At 46.2% G+C, this 18052-nt stretch overlaps 1 protein-coding gene across 2 annotated transcripts in view; it reads left to right on the top strand.

Annotated features, from left to right (window-relative positions):
* The window catches only part of HMBOX1 (homeobox containing 1), a 131803-nt gene that overhangs the window by 64142 nt on the left and 49609 nt on the right, over positions 1 to 18052 (top strand). For both annotated transcript variants that reach the window (XM_084262185.1, XM_084262186.1), the window contains exons 3-4: positions 12250 to 12729; positions 14712 to 14797. In XM_084262185.1, the coding sequence (XP_084118311.1) occupies positions 12250 to 12729; positions 14712 to 14797 (566 nt within the window). The remainder of the gene's footprint in view (positions 1 to 12249; positions 12730 to 14711; positions 14798 to 18052) is intronic.

Here is an 18052-nt window from a genome sequence, read left to right as displayed (position 1 = left end):
GGAGTTGGTACTGGAGAGGAATTCAAAGCACGGTGTGAACACAAGACTCTTGATTTTAGTCTTAGAAGAATCATAGAATCGTATAATGGTCTGGGTTGAAAGGGACCCCAAGAATCAGACAGTTCCAACCCCCTGCCACAGGCAGGGCTACCAACCACGGGGCTTGGATCTACACAAGGTTGCCCAGGGCCCCAGCCAACCTGGCCTTGAACACCCCCAGGGTTGGAGCACCCATCACCTCTCTGGGCAGCCTGTTCCAGCCCCTCACCACTCTCTCTGCAAAGAACTTCCCCCTGATATCCAATTTAAACCTTCCTTCCTTTAGCTTTAATCCATTCCCCCTTGTCCTGCCAGTCTCTGCCCTTTAACAAGCCCATTCCCCTCCTGTTCCTGGGGTCCCTTCAGGGACGGGGAGGCTGCAATGAGGTCTCCCCACAGCCTTCTCGTCTCCAGGCTGACCCAGCCCAGCTCCCTCAGCCTCTCTCCATAGGGGAGCTGCTCCAGCCCTCTGAGCATCCCCGGGGCTCCTCTGACCCCTCTCCAACAGCCCCACATCTTCCTTGTATTGCGAGTCTCAGCTCTCGACACAGGACTCCAGATGAAGAATTAATTACTGATTTAAACTGAGTCCTCCAGCCAGTGCAAGTGTATCTCTGTTGGGTTCTCCATAAATATAATGGGAGTAATTCCTTGTACTTCCCCGGCTCACAGCAGTATTTATTAATTAATATGTGTTAATAGTGAGATGTTACCATCAGTAGTTGTGTGGAACTATCTCTCCAAACATGATTTCTGATGGAACCAGACAGTTTCATCGTTGTTACTTAAAGTCTACCTGAACTATGAGGTTGGTGCTTGTGAATGTGATGGCCAACCATGACGGAGCTGTCTTGGGAGTGAGTAAAAGCCTGCTGAGTAGATGGAAAATCCCTGAGTAATGTATGTGGAAAAGGACTAGAGTGAAGCCTTGTTGTTGTTTAGAGAAGAAGAACAGAACGATACCCAAGTGAGCACCCATTGAACAGCTGGTGGAGTTACGATGGTTTAGAAGGTCACCACACGACTGAGATGTGCTAGAGGTCCGGTTTCCTTTGGGTTGTGACACAAAACAGCTCAATTAAACCTGGGTTTAATTAACTTGCTCTTTTTGTGTTCAGTGACAAGGTATTGTGGAATTGTTGGTGGCTCCAGGAATGTTCAGTTGGCATTTTGAGCTCCCTTAACTAAAGCGATGTCTTGTCCAAGCCCTCAGTGTTGCTCTAAGATAAACCAGATGAGTTAATGCCAGGTTCACAGGCAGTTAAGCTGCTCTGAGAGGGACCTAAAAGAAATCTTCTTCCATGTGTTCCTTTCATGCCTGCTTCTACTTTTGGCCAAGATGGTTTGTCCCCATCTGTTGAGTTGGTAATAGGAATTATCAGAGCCTTCTCTAAGCTGATTCAGGCAGGACCTATCTATGGGTCTTTCTGCAATGGATTGACTTGCATCACTGGACAAGGGAAGAGCTCCAGATGTCATCTGTGTGGATTTCTGCAAGGCCTTTGACACAGCCCCCCATAACACCCTTCTCTCTCTGTTAGAGAGATACCGATTTGATGGGTGGACTGTTCAGTGGGTAAGGAATTGGCTGGATGGTCACATCCAGAGGGTAGTGGGCAATGGCTGCAAGTCCAGGTGGAAGATGGTGACAAGCAGAGTTCCTCAAAGGTCTGTGCTGGGACCAGTACTGCTTAATATCTTTATTAATGATACTGACAGTAGGATTGAGTGCACCCTCAGCGAGTTTGCTGACTTAGGCTGAAGAGTTGGGCAGGGAGAAGCTTAATGAGATTTAACAAGGGCAAGTGTAGGTAGGGTCTGGCATCTGAGAAAGAACAACCCCAGGTACCAGTAGAGGTTGGAGGCTGGGCTGTTGGAGAGCAGCGTAGATGAGAGGGACCTGGGGGTCCTGGGGGACAGCAGGATGACCATGACCAGCACTGTGCCCTCATGGCAAAGAAGACCGATGGCATCCTGAGGTGTGTTAAAAGGGGGATGGTTGGTAGGTCAAGAGAGGGTCTTTATATCATAGACAAGAAAATTTCCCTGAGCTACACAAAAAAGTTTGTTGCTTGAAGAGCATTAATTAAGATGCATTTTTCTTTTTGAAATGCTTTAAAATAAAATAAAACACTTAATGTAGAAGCTATCATGGCCAAAAGCCCATGGGTTTGCCATTAGGATTTAGATTCTTCCAGGAGCTGGTGTTGTCTCTTCCTGAGTCGTTCTCCAGGTGTAATCTTTGTCTTTACTAAGATGGTGTGCCAGTAAAACTCCACTTGAGGACTGTTTTCTACTGGTGAAAAACCATTGCTTTGTAGTGAATCACAAACTTAAGGACTGGGAAGTTTCCATTACTTGCTGACTTTGGATTTTAGCATTTTGAACTAAGAAATTCCTCTTTTAAGGAAGTGTTGATATTTACTACTGATAATAGATCCAGAGGGAAAAGAAAGGTGCCTGAGGTACTTCAAAACATCTCTTTATGTGTGGAAAAGTGGTGGTGGAAATCCTGGTGATGGCATCCTTTGAAACTTGTCCTACACCTTGTCATATCTGATGCTATAGATGGACCCTGTGGGATGACTGGATGTATGGTGAGAAAAACACTCAATGTTTGGTGGGCACTTGGTCTGCCTTCTCACAGAATGCCTGTCTGACTTTGAAGAAGTCATTTTGACTTCTCTGAAGGCCAGTCCTTTCCTCTGACCTCTTGGTCTCAAAAATTAGCATAGTTTGACTTCCCTGACTCCCAGGGATGTTCTGTAGAACTTGTGTTTCAAGTATTTAGAAACTCCCAACTAGCAGGCTTAATAGAGAAGAATTCTGAGATTCTTTCTGAATTTTAGAAAGGATTGGCCAAATTCTGGAGTGAGCTGCAGAGGCAGAAGACTGCGATATATCTGTCCCTGTGACCGTGACAGCTGAAAATCCAGGCCTTGCCAGCCTGGTAGCCGGGTTAGGCCTGCGTCGTAGTTTTATGGCCACAGTGGTTCTGTTTCTTCCTGTGAATTCAAGACAGTATTTCTGTGTGTATTTCTGTATTTCTGAGATTTGCCCAGGTAGCCAGGAAGGCCAAGGGCATCCTGGGTTGTGTCAGACCCAGTGTGACCACAGGGCCAGGGCAGGGATTGTGCCCCTGGGCTGGGCACTGGAGAAGGCCGCACCTCCAGTGCTGGGTCCAGTTCTGGGCTCCTCAGCATCAGAAGGACAGGGAGGTCCTGGAAGGAGTCCAGAGAAGGGCAGCCAGGCTGGGGAAGGGGCTGGAGGGCAAATCCTCTGAGGTGCAGCTGAGGGAGCTGGGGGTGTTGAGCCTGGAGAAGAGGAGGCTGAGGGGAGCCCTTCTCCCCACCTCCCCTGCCCTGCCAGGAGGGTGCAGAGAGGTGGGCGATGGTCTCTGCAGCCAGGGGCCAGGAGATGGGATAAGGGGCAATGGGCTCAAGCTGCCCCAGGGCAGGGTCAGCTCAGCTGGGAGGGCAAAGTTCTTCCCTGGCAGAGCTGTGGGGCTGCCCAGGGAGGGGGCTGAGTCCCCAGCCCTGGGGGTGTTTAACAGACGAGTAGGTGAGGTACTTAGAGATATGGGTCAGCATAAGACAGGAGCAGTTGGACTCGATGATCTTAAAGGGCTTTTCCAACCTAGGGATTCTGGGATTCTGGGATTTGCTGAGCTGTGTAACTCAAGTGCACAAGTCTTGCCCTGATTCTATTACAGAGCTTCTATCCAAAGTTTAGTCTTCGACTCCCGAATCCAAGAGCTCCTCCTTTGCTCTTGGCACAGGTTCGGGCTTTGGGCCCTGGTTCAGCACTCAGCTGCCACTTCAGCTTTTCTCTCTGTTTGTTAGTCCTTCTGATCCCTCACTCTGCCCTCGAATCCAGCCTCTGAGTTTGAATTCCTGCCTCGTTGCTGTAGAATTGGAACAATAGTAGGAAACCCAGATTTTAGACGGAGGGAAGGTTAGGGTTAGACAGATAAGGTGTCGGTGTGAATCAGTCTGTGCCTTGAGTAGAATTCAGAAGTACCTGGCTCCCAGCCCTGTGCTTAGTCAGAGGTCGGTCCCTCTGGGGTAAGACTTGGATTATGACAATAATTGGCATTTTTATTGTATTTTTCCCTTGTAAGATCGATCTCAAGTTCTCTCTTTTCCAAAGATGCAGAGCAGGTACTATAAAGCAGAGTAACTCACTCACCAAAGCAGAATCAGTGGCAAAACTGCCAAGGTTGGCTTACTGCTGATACACCAGCATCCAGTAAAACACATTTTATCAGCAGTGAAGAATTTAGAAGGCTGGGTAGAAGAACAGCTTATACAGAAGGAGCGACTGGCTTTGGGGCTCTTTAACTAGCTGAGAAACTTGAAGCCTCCTGAAGAAATGATATGTTGATATTCTGCTCTCAGCTTGCCTTCTGTAATTTGTGTAGCGGTGAGTATTTGATTACGTTGGATTTATTTTCAGAAGTTTCAGGCTGCTCTTATTAACTGTCACCATTTTGATGGAAAGCGTATGGCAGTGCTCTGCATTCACAAGACACTGTTTTGCATTCATAAACAGACCCGGTGACGTTTTAACCTCCATAGATCAGCTTCTAAGGCTGATTTCACTCCTTGCCGCAATGTGAGCCTTTCGTTTTCCCTGGGATGAGAGCAGTCATTACCAGCATTACATTTTGTTTGTGAATCAGGATGAATGGGAGTAGAGTCCTCTTTGAAAATCAGAACCAAGAGATGCAACCGCAGGAGATAATTATGCTAACGTATGGATAAGGATGGCTCTGTGTTCGTTGACATGATGAGCACTTGAGGCCTGATTTCCCCCCCCCCCCCTCTCTCTTAAAAACTGGTACAACTCCACTGAAAATACTGGAGTTGCAACTGATGAGCATTAAGTGTTGGCTCAGATGAGTCAGATCCTTAATCCTCCGTTGCGCCCCAGAATTCATAGCATCAACTACTGTTTTGAAGGCAGCTTTGCTTAATATGGAGCAAAGCTTTGGGTGTTTCTGCAATATTGAAATTGTCTGTGAATAAAAGGAGATGCACTCGTTCACTGAGAACAGAAAAGGCCAAAGCTTGAATTTGAGGAAGCTGCATAGCGTTTTTGACCCGAAATGTCCCAATTTTTTTTCAGCAGAACCACTGATGGGTCGTAGTCTTTGCTTCTGAATGCGTGAGCGTGGTGTGTGCTGTTTGCTTTGTGATATATGTCAGCCCCTCTGTGGAGCAGCTCTAGCTCAGGATGAAAGTTCCTCCCTTGAGCATCTTGTAAGAACCAGCTGCATCCTTTGAGATGGGTGAGATGCAGGAAAGGAAGGAGGACTGAGTGAAACTTTCTGGGTCCTTGGATCTTGTAAAAATAGGAGAGAAACAAGCTTGCATAATATAAAGGATGGGTAAAAAAATTAACAGGCTGGGCAGCTGGAAGTGGAGTTTCTTTGTAATCACTGGTTGTGACAGAATGCATCTGGAGGGGTAGTTCATGTCAATCAGGCTGTGGAATGTCAGTCCAGTTGATAAGCAAATTCTGTTGCCTTTGGAAAATGCAGTGCCAACCTTGATACCCATTTCTAGATCAGAGGCCTCGTGTAGAAGGGAAATGTAGCAGCCCTGTTCCACCATACAAGGATCCTTACACTGGCACATGGTCTGGGGACTGGGCTCATGAATCCAACACAACTCCTCTCTCTGCTGTAGGTTTTTAATAGCTGGAGGACATGCATCTCCAGGGTGGTTCAGATAGCAGCTCTCACTAGCACTGTATGCCCATGCACACAGGAGCAAAACTGGCAGGCTGAGGAGCTCAAACTGTGATAGTTGAACTACTGTAGTTCAGTAGTTGTGGAAAGTAGGTTTTTTTCTCTGTCCTTTGGGGTAATGTCTGTCAGCTGAAAGCCACAGCTTCACCTTGTGATTCTGCCCTTCCATTTGAAGGGCGAGACCCTTCAGTGGCACCAAGGAGAAGTCCCTGTTACATTAACAAAACCTGAAGGTGCTATAAAAGATAAGATGCTAAATTCTGGAGACACTGTTAACAGGAGAGCTTAGTGCCGTTAGGGTCCTACCCTGGACCGTTGGTCTATGCTGTTTGTTAAAGAAGGGTAGAAGTTGGCATCTCTCCCCATCCTCTTTGCCACAGTGGATGTGACTTTATCAGAATCGTTCTTAAACCAATTACCAGACCTAGGATCCTGTTCTGAACACTTTGGCTCTAGCCCACATCCATATTATGCAGATTATATCAAATATAGGTCTTACAAAACCAGTTGTGCTTTTTTTTTTGATAGAAGTCTTGAGCTTTGCAGAGCTTATTAGATAAAGCAGTGAATTTTAATGGAAATTTAGAGAAGGACCTCTGCAGAAGAGGATCTCTTCAATGATGCTAGAGTACTTCCTCCTCATCTACAGCGAGAAGAGTGGAAAAAAAAAATGATTTCTTGTGATCATTAAAGAGTCCAGAGCCATTTTCTCAAGTGTTAGAGGTGTTAAGGCTGGTGTCTGGCCTTATTCCCAATGGGTAATTGAATTGCTTTGAACTTCTGCGAGTTCAATTGGACATGGACTTAGCTCGTAGCTGGTTTTATGGGATTATTCTGCTGTGGTCTATCACCCAGAAAGTTAGAGTCAGGTAAATTTTTCTTGTAGCTATGTGGGCTTGGGCTCTGGTAGGAGGTAAGAAAACCTTGCTGTGTTTTTTCTTCCTTTATCTTTACCAGATGTGGGAAGGTAAAGGAAGAGGAAACCTCTGCATCTGGCCACGCGTCCCCACTCAAGGTCAGCACTTTCAAAGCAGGGAGGAAGCCCCATATCTAAAGGGTGGAATTCATATAAAAAAAGAGGCTGAGTAAGTCTTGGGGGTTTGACAAGGAAAAAACAATGGTATTTAGAGCAATTCCACCCTGAAACAGCCTTCGCTCCAGAAAAAGAGGCATTAGGAATGAAAAATTGCAATGCTGCATCTGGCTGGTTGAGACCAGCTGGATATTTTGTATCTCTGGATTCAGAGTGAAAATATTTCTTCTTAAAATTTATTTAGCTCTATGTAGTTCTTTCCATCTGATCCTCAGGTACCTCATTCCTTTTGGATGAGCCGTGAAAGGTAACAGTGAAGTTTTAATGCTCTGTAGGTACCAAGGGGCAGTCAGTGGAATTGCTCTGTCCTTCCTTGGTGGTGTGACTGCTGACTTAACCTAGGAGATGGAAATAGCTTTGATACTTTAGGCTACCTAGCTTTCTGTCAGGCTCTAAATAAACTTGATCCACTTCAAGGGCCAGGTTCAGTTGCTCAGAATTGGTCAGGTTTAGTTTTGAGCTTAATTAGTACATCGCGGAGGTCTTTGCCTTCAAAATTTCAGGGGGAAAAGTGCGTGGTGATTCAACTTTGCTCTCTTTTGGGTATCTCCCCAAAGAAATCTGTAGTAACTGGTGAGAGTTTTACTAACTCTGGAAGACAAAGCATGTGATTATAAGTTAAGATCTTACCGAGATGGTGAGTTGTTGGGGCCTGAAACAGGCTGCCCAGGGGTGTGGTTGAGTCACCTTCCCTGGATGTGTTTAAAAAAAGGGTAGATGAGGTACTTAGGGATATGGTTTAGCTTAGGATGGGATTGGTTGGACTTGATGATCTTAAAAGTGTTTTCCCACCTTGTGATTCTGTGATCTGTTTGTAGTGTTGAGGATACTTTGCTACGCTGGCAACAAAGTCTGACTACAGCAAAGCAGTCAGGCCATGGTCTTTGTCCTCAGGAAACGTCTTAGCTATATTTATTGAATCTTTTCCTTCTGCAGCCCCCCAAATCGTTCTACCAGTCCCTATCTTATTTTACTCCTTGTTACTTTTGCAGTTGATTGTATTTCATGAGGAAAAAGAGGGGGGAAAGCAAATTGAATTACAGCTAGCCGGAGGAGTTCAGGAGATTAAGAGGCTCTTACAGCAACGTGTGTGTGTGTAAGGGGGGGGTGAAGTAGTGGAGAATCCATTAATTAATGAGGTGAATGAAATTATGATGATTTTAAAATGGCAGATTTACTTAACTGCTTTTTAAATTGATCTTTAAACAGGGTAAGTTTATTAAAATATTTTAAAAAGGGAAAAGAGCTGCAGCCCTGCAAGAATAACAGTTGGGAGGAACGTTACTGTAGTTATTCATTAAAAAGCAGTAGATAGCTGGCAATGTTGGAACGTGTTCAATAATGCCATGTTTTGCAATATTTGTTTGGGGATTTTAATGGAAAATTCCCAGTTCCTGCAGTTGTTTTCCATGTGTAAAACTCACTCCAGAAGCACTGTCTCTACATCTCATGGTTGTGTAGAAAAAGCATGTGAAAATGTGACTAGGAGTTCAAAATCAAGACCTGTAAGAAGGATGTCAGACCCAATATATGCTGTGGATGTAAGTATAAGCAAGGCAGTTTTCACATCTCTCTGTGACGTTAGTGAGACCGGCAGGGAGATACCGTATCTGATTTTCTCTTCTTATCTTCTTAAGCGTTGGAAACTTTTACAGAAGTTGTCTAGAAAGGGTTGAAGGGGGGCTAAAAGAACAGTTGGCATGGACAGACAGATCAATGAGTTGGATTTTGCTTGGGTTTGCTTGGGTTTTTTAAAATTGCCAACATTTTTTCCAGTGATTGTGTTTGAACATGGTCTGATGGATTTCATACCACGGTAGGTTTGCTGCTCTGAGATCCCTTTAAGCAGTCCACAGATTACAGGACTCTGTGGAACGCAGGTTGAAAGTCCTCCAATCTCTTATTCTCATGGCAGGGGATGGCCTTGTGTGGCAGCCCTTGCATCCCTGTGGGATTGAAATGTCTTCATGTGTCCAGTGGATCCCCACTGCATCAAAGTGGGGCAGATGGGAGGCCAGATCGTTTCCGCACGTGGCCACATACGACAGACAGACAGTCAGCCGTTCCTCTTGCCTGCAACAACTCTGGAGTAGTTCATTATGTGTAATTCCCTAGTAATTCACTGAAGGATGCTGAGGAGTCACCAAAATATTATGTGTAATTGTCTACAGGATATTAATTTGGCCTGAGAACCCAGATCTGGAAGCTCAGCCCTGACATTTTAGACACGTTAGGGATCTCACCCAAATTTTAAAGTGAATTACTGGTCATGGCAGCAAACTGCTGCAGGGGGTGGTGAGTTCTGTAATGTTTGGTGGGTTTGAAGGCATCTGGAAAGACGTACTTCCTTTGTCAGATGAGAGTTTTTTGGTTCATGGGGCTAGGAGAACGTAAGTTTTGGGGTTGTAGATCTGTGGCAAACTAGATAATTGAAAGTATGTTTTGGTATTAAGTGTTAAAGAGTTGGTAAAGCTGGGGTTTTTGAGTAGAGGTGATTCTGGGTGGTGGTTCTGGTTCATTAAATCTTCCAGTTTGACATATAGTTGAGGACATGACGCTAGATGTTGACAGATAAATGATCCAGGAAATGGTGACATGAGAAATACAGGTAAGAAATGACAAAAATTGGGTCTGTCTCTAAGGAAAGACGAGCTGACACATCTAGTGAAACCCATCTCAAAGCCAGATGTTTAAGAAGAGATTTTTCTACCTGAAAACCACGCTGCTCTAAGCTGACGTAGGGGGGGAAGTGATGGTAGTGGGGGGGGGGGGCTTTCAGGCTGTTTGGGATGTGAGTCACTAAGTCAGTGTGACTCTTCTCACAAAGCTTAGAGAAAAGGATTGAGCAGCCCTGCCTCCCCCCCAACCTAGAACACGATGTCTGCTTCCAAATGCTCCTTGTCAAGCTTTGAACGTCTCGGTCTGAGATGAGACTTCCAAATTGTAGTCGTTACAATTCCAGTCAGTTGCTGGTCTACTGCTGCATTGGCTGCTGCACCTTCCTCTTAGGAGAATAATCTCTCTGCTTGTCTCTTAAAATTTAAAATGGCTCGTACGTTTTCGGTAATCAATTGTCCAAAGGACAGCACATTCCTCTTGGCCTGAAGCACTTGTACGGCTGTAGTCCCTCTGTCTTCTCACATAGTCATTTTCTTGGATGGACTCGTCCCCTTGCATTGTCCTCCTGCTTCTTTCTCCCACGTAGGCGGTAATGAAACCATGAAAGGGATTTGTCAGTTGCTTTATGACAGCAATGATGGGAGCTTCTGCTCATTTCCCTGTTTTCCAGGCTGCAGATACCATTTGGGTGGATTCATGCCTCCTGGCTTTGTAGCAACATGTACAGCTGTGCAAAGTGAGCCAGTTTTTGGTGCTTGTTCTTCAGCCCCAAGGTCACTTGGCCGTATCCATGCTCCCAGACACCCTGAGCCTTTGGGGCTGAGCAGCTGCATCCATCCAAACGGAGCATCTGTGGTTTCCCCTCCATGCACTAGTCTTGAGACAACCCTGCAAAGTGGTGAGGAGAGAGTTGGTTGTGCTGGAGCAAGACCATGCCAAAGGCAATGACAGTGATTTAACAGTGCTGCAGACCACTGTGTGTAGATGCTGCAGTGCCTCTTCCTGGGCACTGATTTACTAGTATTGACACGGCTCTACCCTCTGACTCAAGGATAGACCAGTTCCCATTGGCTGAGGTCAAGAAGTGTCTGGATGATGCCCTCAGCCCCATGCTCAGACTTGGCTGAGCTTGTGTTGAGCCAGGAGTTGGACTCCATGGTCCTTATGTATCCCTTCCAGCTCAGAATATCCTATGATTATATGATTCTCTCCCATTCCCTGGTCAGGTCTGTGTGTGAGTTGTTACTCCCCTCAATAGATTCCCTTGCTGCACCCCCAAAACCTGTGGCCTTGGTTTACTGTGATTCATGAATCTAAGAGTCTAAATACAGCAATTGAGGAAGCTCTGTCATGCTGTGGCACCTACTGGGGACCTCTCTGTGCCAGCACAGCATCAGAAATGAGGAGTGATCTTCAAAATTTGTGGAGAGAAATTGGAAGTCCTGTCCCTGGAAGGTCTAGCATGATGGTGACAGCCATCGTCCCTCATTCAGTTTTCGTAGGGCCCTTGGAATTCTTACTTGACTTTCCTGAAGCTGTTATTAGCCTGCTCTTGCTTGTAGGGATTGTACATTAGCTCTGTCACGTCTCCTGGAGTTTGAGTGATCTCTTCACCCTGCTCTCCTGCAGGAATTGTAATAAACCCTTGACTCCTAAGAAGATTCACCAGAAGGATGGAAAATGCCTTGATCTCTTTGCCAAGTTCTGTCTGCCCTCCATCTGTCAAGCCTTCTTCTCAAGTTCTTGAGTTCTGAAGGAGGTGATCTTGTCATTTGGATGCCATTTGGATCTTTAGTGAGGACACTTAGGAACAAAAAGAGATTAAGGAAGAATATTGTTATGTATTTGTTTTTAATTTTATTTTATTTTCTCAGCTCCATTTCTGGGCTTTGCAGCGAATCCGTGTTCATTATTCTGGCACCTTGGGAAGTTTAGGAGTTAAAAATGCTTTTGATGAGCCACCATGATGACTTGAGTTGCGTGAGGAGCCTGCCTTTAGAGGGGAAAAGGCTGTAGGCTTATTTCTTTAAATGAAAGCTCAGGAGTAATTGGATGTGCTGCACTTTCCTTGTTAGGGCAGGAGATCTGTGACAACATCCCAAGTTCAAAAGTTGCTAACTTCAGAAATGGAACTTCAGAAACGGGACTTCAGTCAAATCATCTTTGGTCCCCCAGGCCACTAGAGTTTCCGCTAGGTGTGTTTTTTATCTTCTTTTGTTTTCAAAGTAGCAACAAAAAGTTAAGAAAACTTGAACTCTTTGTACTTAAGATCTGAAAGAGTTGAGATTCGTAAATCTCACGTTGGAACCGGTTAAAACTTCTCCAGAAAAACCTCAACCTCTGGCCTCAACCCAACAGCTGTGGGAGCTGGGATTTCTGGCTGGTGGATACTTAGCAATGGGTAAAATTTGCGCTGAAATCAAGCTGCAGCCGTAATTACTGAGTAGGCTGCCTCTCTGTAGCAGTGGTTTTAGGGTACTAACTGTGGGTTTGTTGTAGAAGGTGTAGGGAATGGTAGTAGAAGGAAATGCTACAAGCCCTTCTGCTACATGGTGAGACTGGTGTTCGTGGGAGGTTGCCTGCTGAGCTTGTTTGGAGGTGGGCTGTTGGGCTCCCACCTCTGTCACCTGTGGGACTTAAAAGTTTTCAACCAGACTTGATCTTTCCTTCATGTAAGGTACTTTCCGTATGCCATGGAGAACTGTTGAACTGAAGTGTTTGCTTTTACGTTTTGCCTTGTTTTCAGTCTGCTGGAAACCATGTCTCACTACACAGACGAACCAAGATTTACCATAGAGCAGATAGACCTACTCCAGCGCCTGAGACGTACGGGAATGACCAGACATGAAATCCTTCACGCGCTGGAAACCTTGGATCGTCTTGATCAAGAGCATAGCGACAAATTTGGAAGAAGGTCTAGCTACGGAGGTGGTTCCTACAGCAACAGTACCAACAATGTCCCAGCATCTTCCTCTACAGCCACAGCTTCGACACAGACCCAGCATTCTGGGATGTCCCCATCACCGAGCAACAGTTACGACACCTCCCCACAGCCTTGCACTACTAACCAGAATGGGAGGGAGAGTAACGAGAGGTTGTCTGCGTTCAACGGGAAGATGTCACCTACCCGCTACCCGCTTGCAAACAGCTTGGCTCAAAGGTCATACAGTTTTGAAGCTTCTGAAGAGGACTTGGACATTGATGACAAAGTGGAGGAACTGATGAGGTTAGTAGAAGTCTTTGTAAAAACTTTGGGAAGTCAAGAGGGAGAAATCCTTCAGAAGCAAGCTGCGTGTTGGAGGACTGCTGTAGTAGCAGGAACTGTGTTAGGGGGGTGTTCACCTGCTAGTTCCCTCATGGTTACTGCCTCAGCACCTGGTTCACAGTCGTGTGTAGACGCCCCAGGCCTTGTGTGGGTATCCCACTGTCAGCTTTACTGGTGAAACAACACTTCCCACGCCCTACCAAAAATTGAAGCTGATGTTAGCACACTAATTTTCCACCCTACCCTTACTAGGATGACTTCTGACTGTCACTTCCCACATCTCCTCCATTACTTCATCCCAGTTGTACTCCCATAGACACAGGGAGTGGGGGATCTGCTTGGCTAATGCTTTCCGGTGGCATCTGGGTTCTTTTGTTTGGGGATTTTATTCCAGACTGACCTTTCTTTACCTTTAGAGGTTCCTTTTCAGCATTATGGCAAAGGTGGAAGGAGGGGATGATGTCTCAGAGCATAGAAGTCAGGATCAGTGGGCTTGATAGAAGAAAGAAATGAGAGGAAGGGCCAAATATCTCAAAACGTTTCTAGTCATAATGGCTCATATTTTTCTTCCCCCCAAAATTGCAACATATATGAAGCACCTTAGAGAGAAGCAGGGCCCATAAACTCCAGGATGAAAATAGATTTGAAGTACTTTGGAGATACACAGTACAGGTGTGGCTTTTGGGGGAGAGGATTAGAAGTGAGGAAAAGGACCTGGGGTGTTGGTTTACACTTGCCTTACTTGCTGCATGAGCCAGCAGTGTGCCTGGGTGGCCAAGAAGGGCATCCTGGCTTGTGTCAGAGCCAGCGTGGCCACAGGGCCAGGGCAGGGATTATGCCCCTGGATCGGGCAATGGTGAGGCTGCACCTTGAGTGCTGGGTCCAGTTCTGGGCTCTTCACCATAAGAAGGACATGGAGGTCCTGGAGCGAGTGCAGAGAAGGGCAACCAGGCTGGGGAAGGGGCTGGAGGGCAAATCCTCTGAGGAGCAGCTGAGGGAGCTGGGGTGTTGAGCCTGGAGAAGAGGAGGCTGAGGGGAGCACTTCTCCCCACCTCCCCTGCCCTGCCAGGAGGGTGCAGAGAGGTGGGCGATGGTCTCTGCAGCCAGGGGCCAGGAGGTGGGACAAGGGGCAATGGGCTCAAGCTGCCCCAGGGCAGGGTCAGCTCAGCTGGGAGAGCAAAGTTCTTCCCTGGCAGAGTTGTGGGGCTGTGGCACAGGCTGCCCAGGGAGGGGGCTGAGTCCCCAGCCCTGGGGGTGTTTAACAGGGGGAGATGAGGTGCTGAGAGATCTGGGTCAGCACAGGACAGGGATGGTTGGACTCCAGGAGCTTAAAGGGCTTTTCCAACCTTGGGATTCTGTGATCTTTGCCCATTTTGTAAAAATCATACCAAGGCTTTCAAGAGCTGGTTTTTCGTTCAGAGCAAGCTGTGGACCAAGGAAGCTTGGGTGGGGACACACACATAGAGATTGCAAAATCTCTGCTCCTTTGGATCCTGGCTTTGAAAGGTGGGAGAAGCTTTGTGTAGGTATATTCATTTCTGGAGCTAACTATGCAGACCCTGCTACCTTTTTTTTTTTCTTCTTTTTTTTTAATATATTTTTCTGCCTCCTTTTTACGACTGAGGGTTTTATGTTGGCGTGAGAGATTTATTCATCCCTGTGTAATGAAACTTTGTGCGTTCCATATGGCAGTGCTGCACCTACTATGAATTATATAGGACACGAGCCATCCGTTCTCCTGCTAGGATACTTTGATCAAACGTGACATTTGTTAAAAGAAGTGTCCACCAGTGAGGCACTTGGACTATTTTCCTGCCTCCCCCTCACCTTCTCCTCTAAATAAAGAAAAGAAAGTCCTTTTGCATCTTCAGAGCTCACGTTGGTCCGTCTGTCTTTCCATGTGTTCTTTTGTTGGTTGGTTGTTCTTTGTTTTGTTTTGGTAGGAGGGACAGCAGTGTGATAAAGGAGGAAATCAAAGCCTTCCTAGCCAACAGAAGAATTTCCCAAGCAGTTGTTGCACAGGTAACAGGTAAGAACTCGGGGAGTCCTTTCTTCATTTGGGTGTCTAACTGCCTATCCGTGCGCGGTGCAGATGTTGGAATATCGCTCGGCTTTCTGCATTGCAGTGCAGATCTGTCAGCTTAGTCATGATAATGTATGCCTTTGATTTAAGACCCATTGTCCTGCACATCATGGCACTTCCCCAGTGAATCACTTTTTCTTTTCCTTTTCTTCCTTTCTTTTTTCTCTTGTGCTAGCAGATTTTATTTTACAGCTTTATAATAAACCCAGAGTTCTTATCTTAAAATGAAAATGGTTTTCCTTAATTCTTAAATTGTTTGTTGAGTGTGACAGATAGATGTGGATCTGCATCTCCTTGTACGGAGAGAGATAGATATGTGGGATGTATCTGGATTATAAAACGTCTATGGAGAGTCAGGAGACGCTGCTGTAGGTGGTATCGCTGCATCCCTCAGTCAGGTGGTGGCAGTTTGAAGGTTTTCAGTCACTTGCCTTTGAGTGCTGGTTAATGACAACCAGGTTTGAGGTTGTGGGGATGACCAGATTAGCTCAGATTTCACCTAGTATAGTTCTCTTCTTGCTCTCTGCCCTTCTCTCTTCCACGGGCAGGTTGCAGCGATACCTCTTCTTCCTTGGGTGTGTTTCCAGAGCTTTACACCAAGAGTAACGAGTTCTCACAACTCCTCCATGGCATAGGGCCCCTGTTCTACTTTAACAAGCTCCCACTGCTCACAACAGCATGGCTGGTAGCATATTTGGGATGAAGACTTGGTGATAAAACACAGATAGCTCAATCCCATGTTATACATGTAACATTTATTCATTTGTAAGCCAAAGCTTTAATAAAGATCTTAAAATAGATCGTTTTTAAGGGTCCTTGATGACTAGGAATGCCAAACCAGCAGGAGGGAAGTTGTTCTTTTCTGATATTTCTAGTATTTGAAATGTCATAAGAACCCATCTGTCTGGGAGATCTGGGTTTGCAGACGTGCTAGCAGTTGAGGTAGGCAGGCAGCAACGGGCGTTTGAACCATGGAGCCAGGAATTCCTTCCATGTCTCCAACTCTGCTCTGTGATCTTGGGCAAAATTGCCTGTCCTTTCCTGGTTTCAATTGCATATGGAATTAAAATTTAGCATAACTTCAGGGATGTTAGTAGCCTCGTCAGATGTTAGCACTGATACTTCAAAGCTTAAGCAACTAGATTTGGTGTTTAAATTGCACCTGAACAAGAGTTCAGCTTCTTGAGTTTTGGTAGTTGGGGGGTCAGTCCCCCATTGCTGTGTAGTACTTGCCTGAATATAATCCTGTGATAACCCATCTCTGAAGTAACCTCTGTGTGACACCCTTCACACCTCCCAGCAAGTGAAGCAGCTTCCCTTTCAGCAGAAGTGATACAAAGAGGAGGAAGAAGTTGAGGGAAAAGAGTCTTTCCAAAACAAGCCATCTTTTTTATTGATTAGTGGGACTACTGCATGCAGGGCCGTTGAATCAGTCACCGTGCCAAATCTAAGAATCTGTATCAGTACAAATACTGATCTAATTACAATTAGCCAGGTGCCTTGGTGTGAATCTTCATACCCCAGCAGGCAGACTGAAGCGAAGTCAAGCCCAGTCTCTTCACACCTGATAATTTCACTCCTTCCACCCTCAACCTGCTCTCTTGGATTTCAGTTGTTGAGGTTACTAAGTTGGCATTTAGCCTTTGAGAGCTTTCATCCCATGCCAGAGTGTTCTCTGGTGAGTAAAGGACACCATCCACTTCATACACGATTGACTGAGTTTCACACCCACCCCACTCAATGCCACTGGGTAACATGGGGGGAATCCAGAATGTAGGAAGCGATGGTAGAAAATCATAGAATCCCAGACTGTGTTAGGTTGGAAGGGACCTTTAGAAGCCATCTAGTCCCACCCCCTGCAGTGAGCAGGGACACCTTCACTAAACCAGGCTGCTCAGAGCCCCATCAAGCCTGACCTTGAATGTCTCCAGGGGTGGGGCCTCCACCACCTCTCTAGGAAACCTGTTCCAGATGTCCTTTCTAGCCTGCCAGTGGGACAGAACAAAGACTGAACTAATGACACTGTGACAATTCCCTGTTTTAAGTCAAACCAGTGGGAGACCCAATAGATCTAAAGGTTGAACCCCCACGTTCTTTGCAACTGACCCAGTAGTGTTTCCATGGACCTTTCAGCTAGGAAAACAAAGTGATACTTGGCACGTGATGCAGTTTCTCAAGCGGAGGTAGCCGTGAGTCTTGCGCTGCTCTGTGACGCACCAGCCTCTTCCTCCCACTACCTTTAGCAGTTGAACTGTGATGTCTTCCATATGCTTGGTGGGAAGGTCTACAGGAGCTGATTCATGTTAAATATAACCCCTAGCCCTGTGTAAGCAGACGTGCAGTACTTACGTCTCACTATTAAGCACGTAGTTACGGCTTATCTGAAAGAAACCATGAATCTCAAAGAGATGTTTGAAGGGATCAGAATAAAGTGTGCTCAGCATTACCAGGAGAAACATCAGCTTCCTTTCAAAAGCACAGCACAGTGAAGAGTGACTGAAAATAGCTCGGGACACAGACTCAGAGCAGGAAGCATGTGTCACAGAATCATGCAGAACATTAGGAGTTTGAAGGGACCTTGAAAGATCATCTAGTGCAACCCCCCTGCCAGAGCAGGATCACCCAGACTAAATCACACAGGAACATGTCCATGCAGGTTTGAATGTTTCCAGAGAAGGAGACTCGACAACCTCTCTGGGCAGCCTGTCCCAGGGCTCAATCATCCTCACAGGGAAAAAGTTCCTCCTGACATTCCCATGGAACTTCCTCTCCTCCAGCTGCACCTGCTGCCCTTTGTCCTGTCGATGCCACCCCTGAGCAGAGCCTGGCTCTATCCTCCTGACTCTCACCCTTTACATATTAATAGACATTAGTGAGGTCACCCCTCAGTCTCCTCTTCTCCAGGCTAAAGATGCCCAGCTCCCTCACACTCTCCTCATAAGGAAGGTGTTCCACTCCCTCCATCACCTTGGTGGCCCTGGCTCTGGCTCTTTCAAGGAGTTCTGTGTTCTCGGCCTCTCACTTCAGGGCTGTCTTAGGCCTGAGAAGTACTAGTTGATTTGCGTATTCTTTGGATGTATCCAACATCCCTCCCCATTCAGCTGTGAAACATGTTCCTCAAGGAGGCCTGGAAACCACATTTGGTTCATTAACAGATTGTTTGGATAGACAGAGGTAATGCTTTGTGGAATAGATGGACCA

The sequence above is a fragment of the Gallinula chloropus genome (assembly GCF_964237585.1).
Source record: "Gallinula chloropus genome assembly, chromosome: 3".
In the NCBI taxonomy this organism is placed as follows: Eukaryota; Metazoa; Chordata; class Aves; order Gruiformes; family Rallidae; genus Gallinula; species Gallinula chloropus.
The sequence above is the reverse complement of the archived record's forward strand: the minus strand, read 5'-3'. Positions and strand labels throughout refer to the sequence as shown.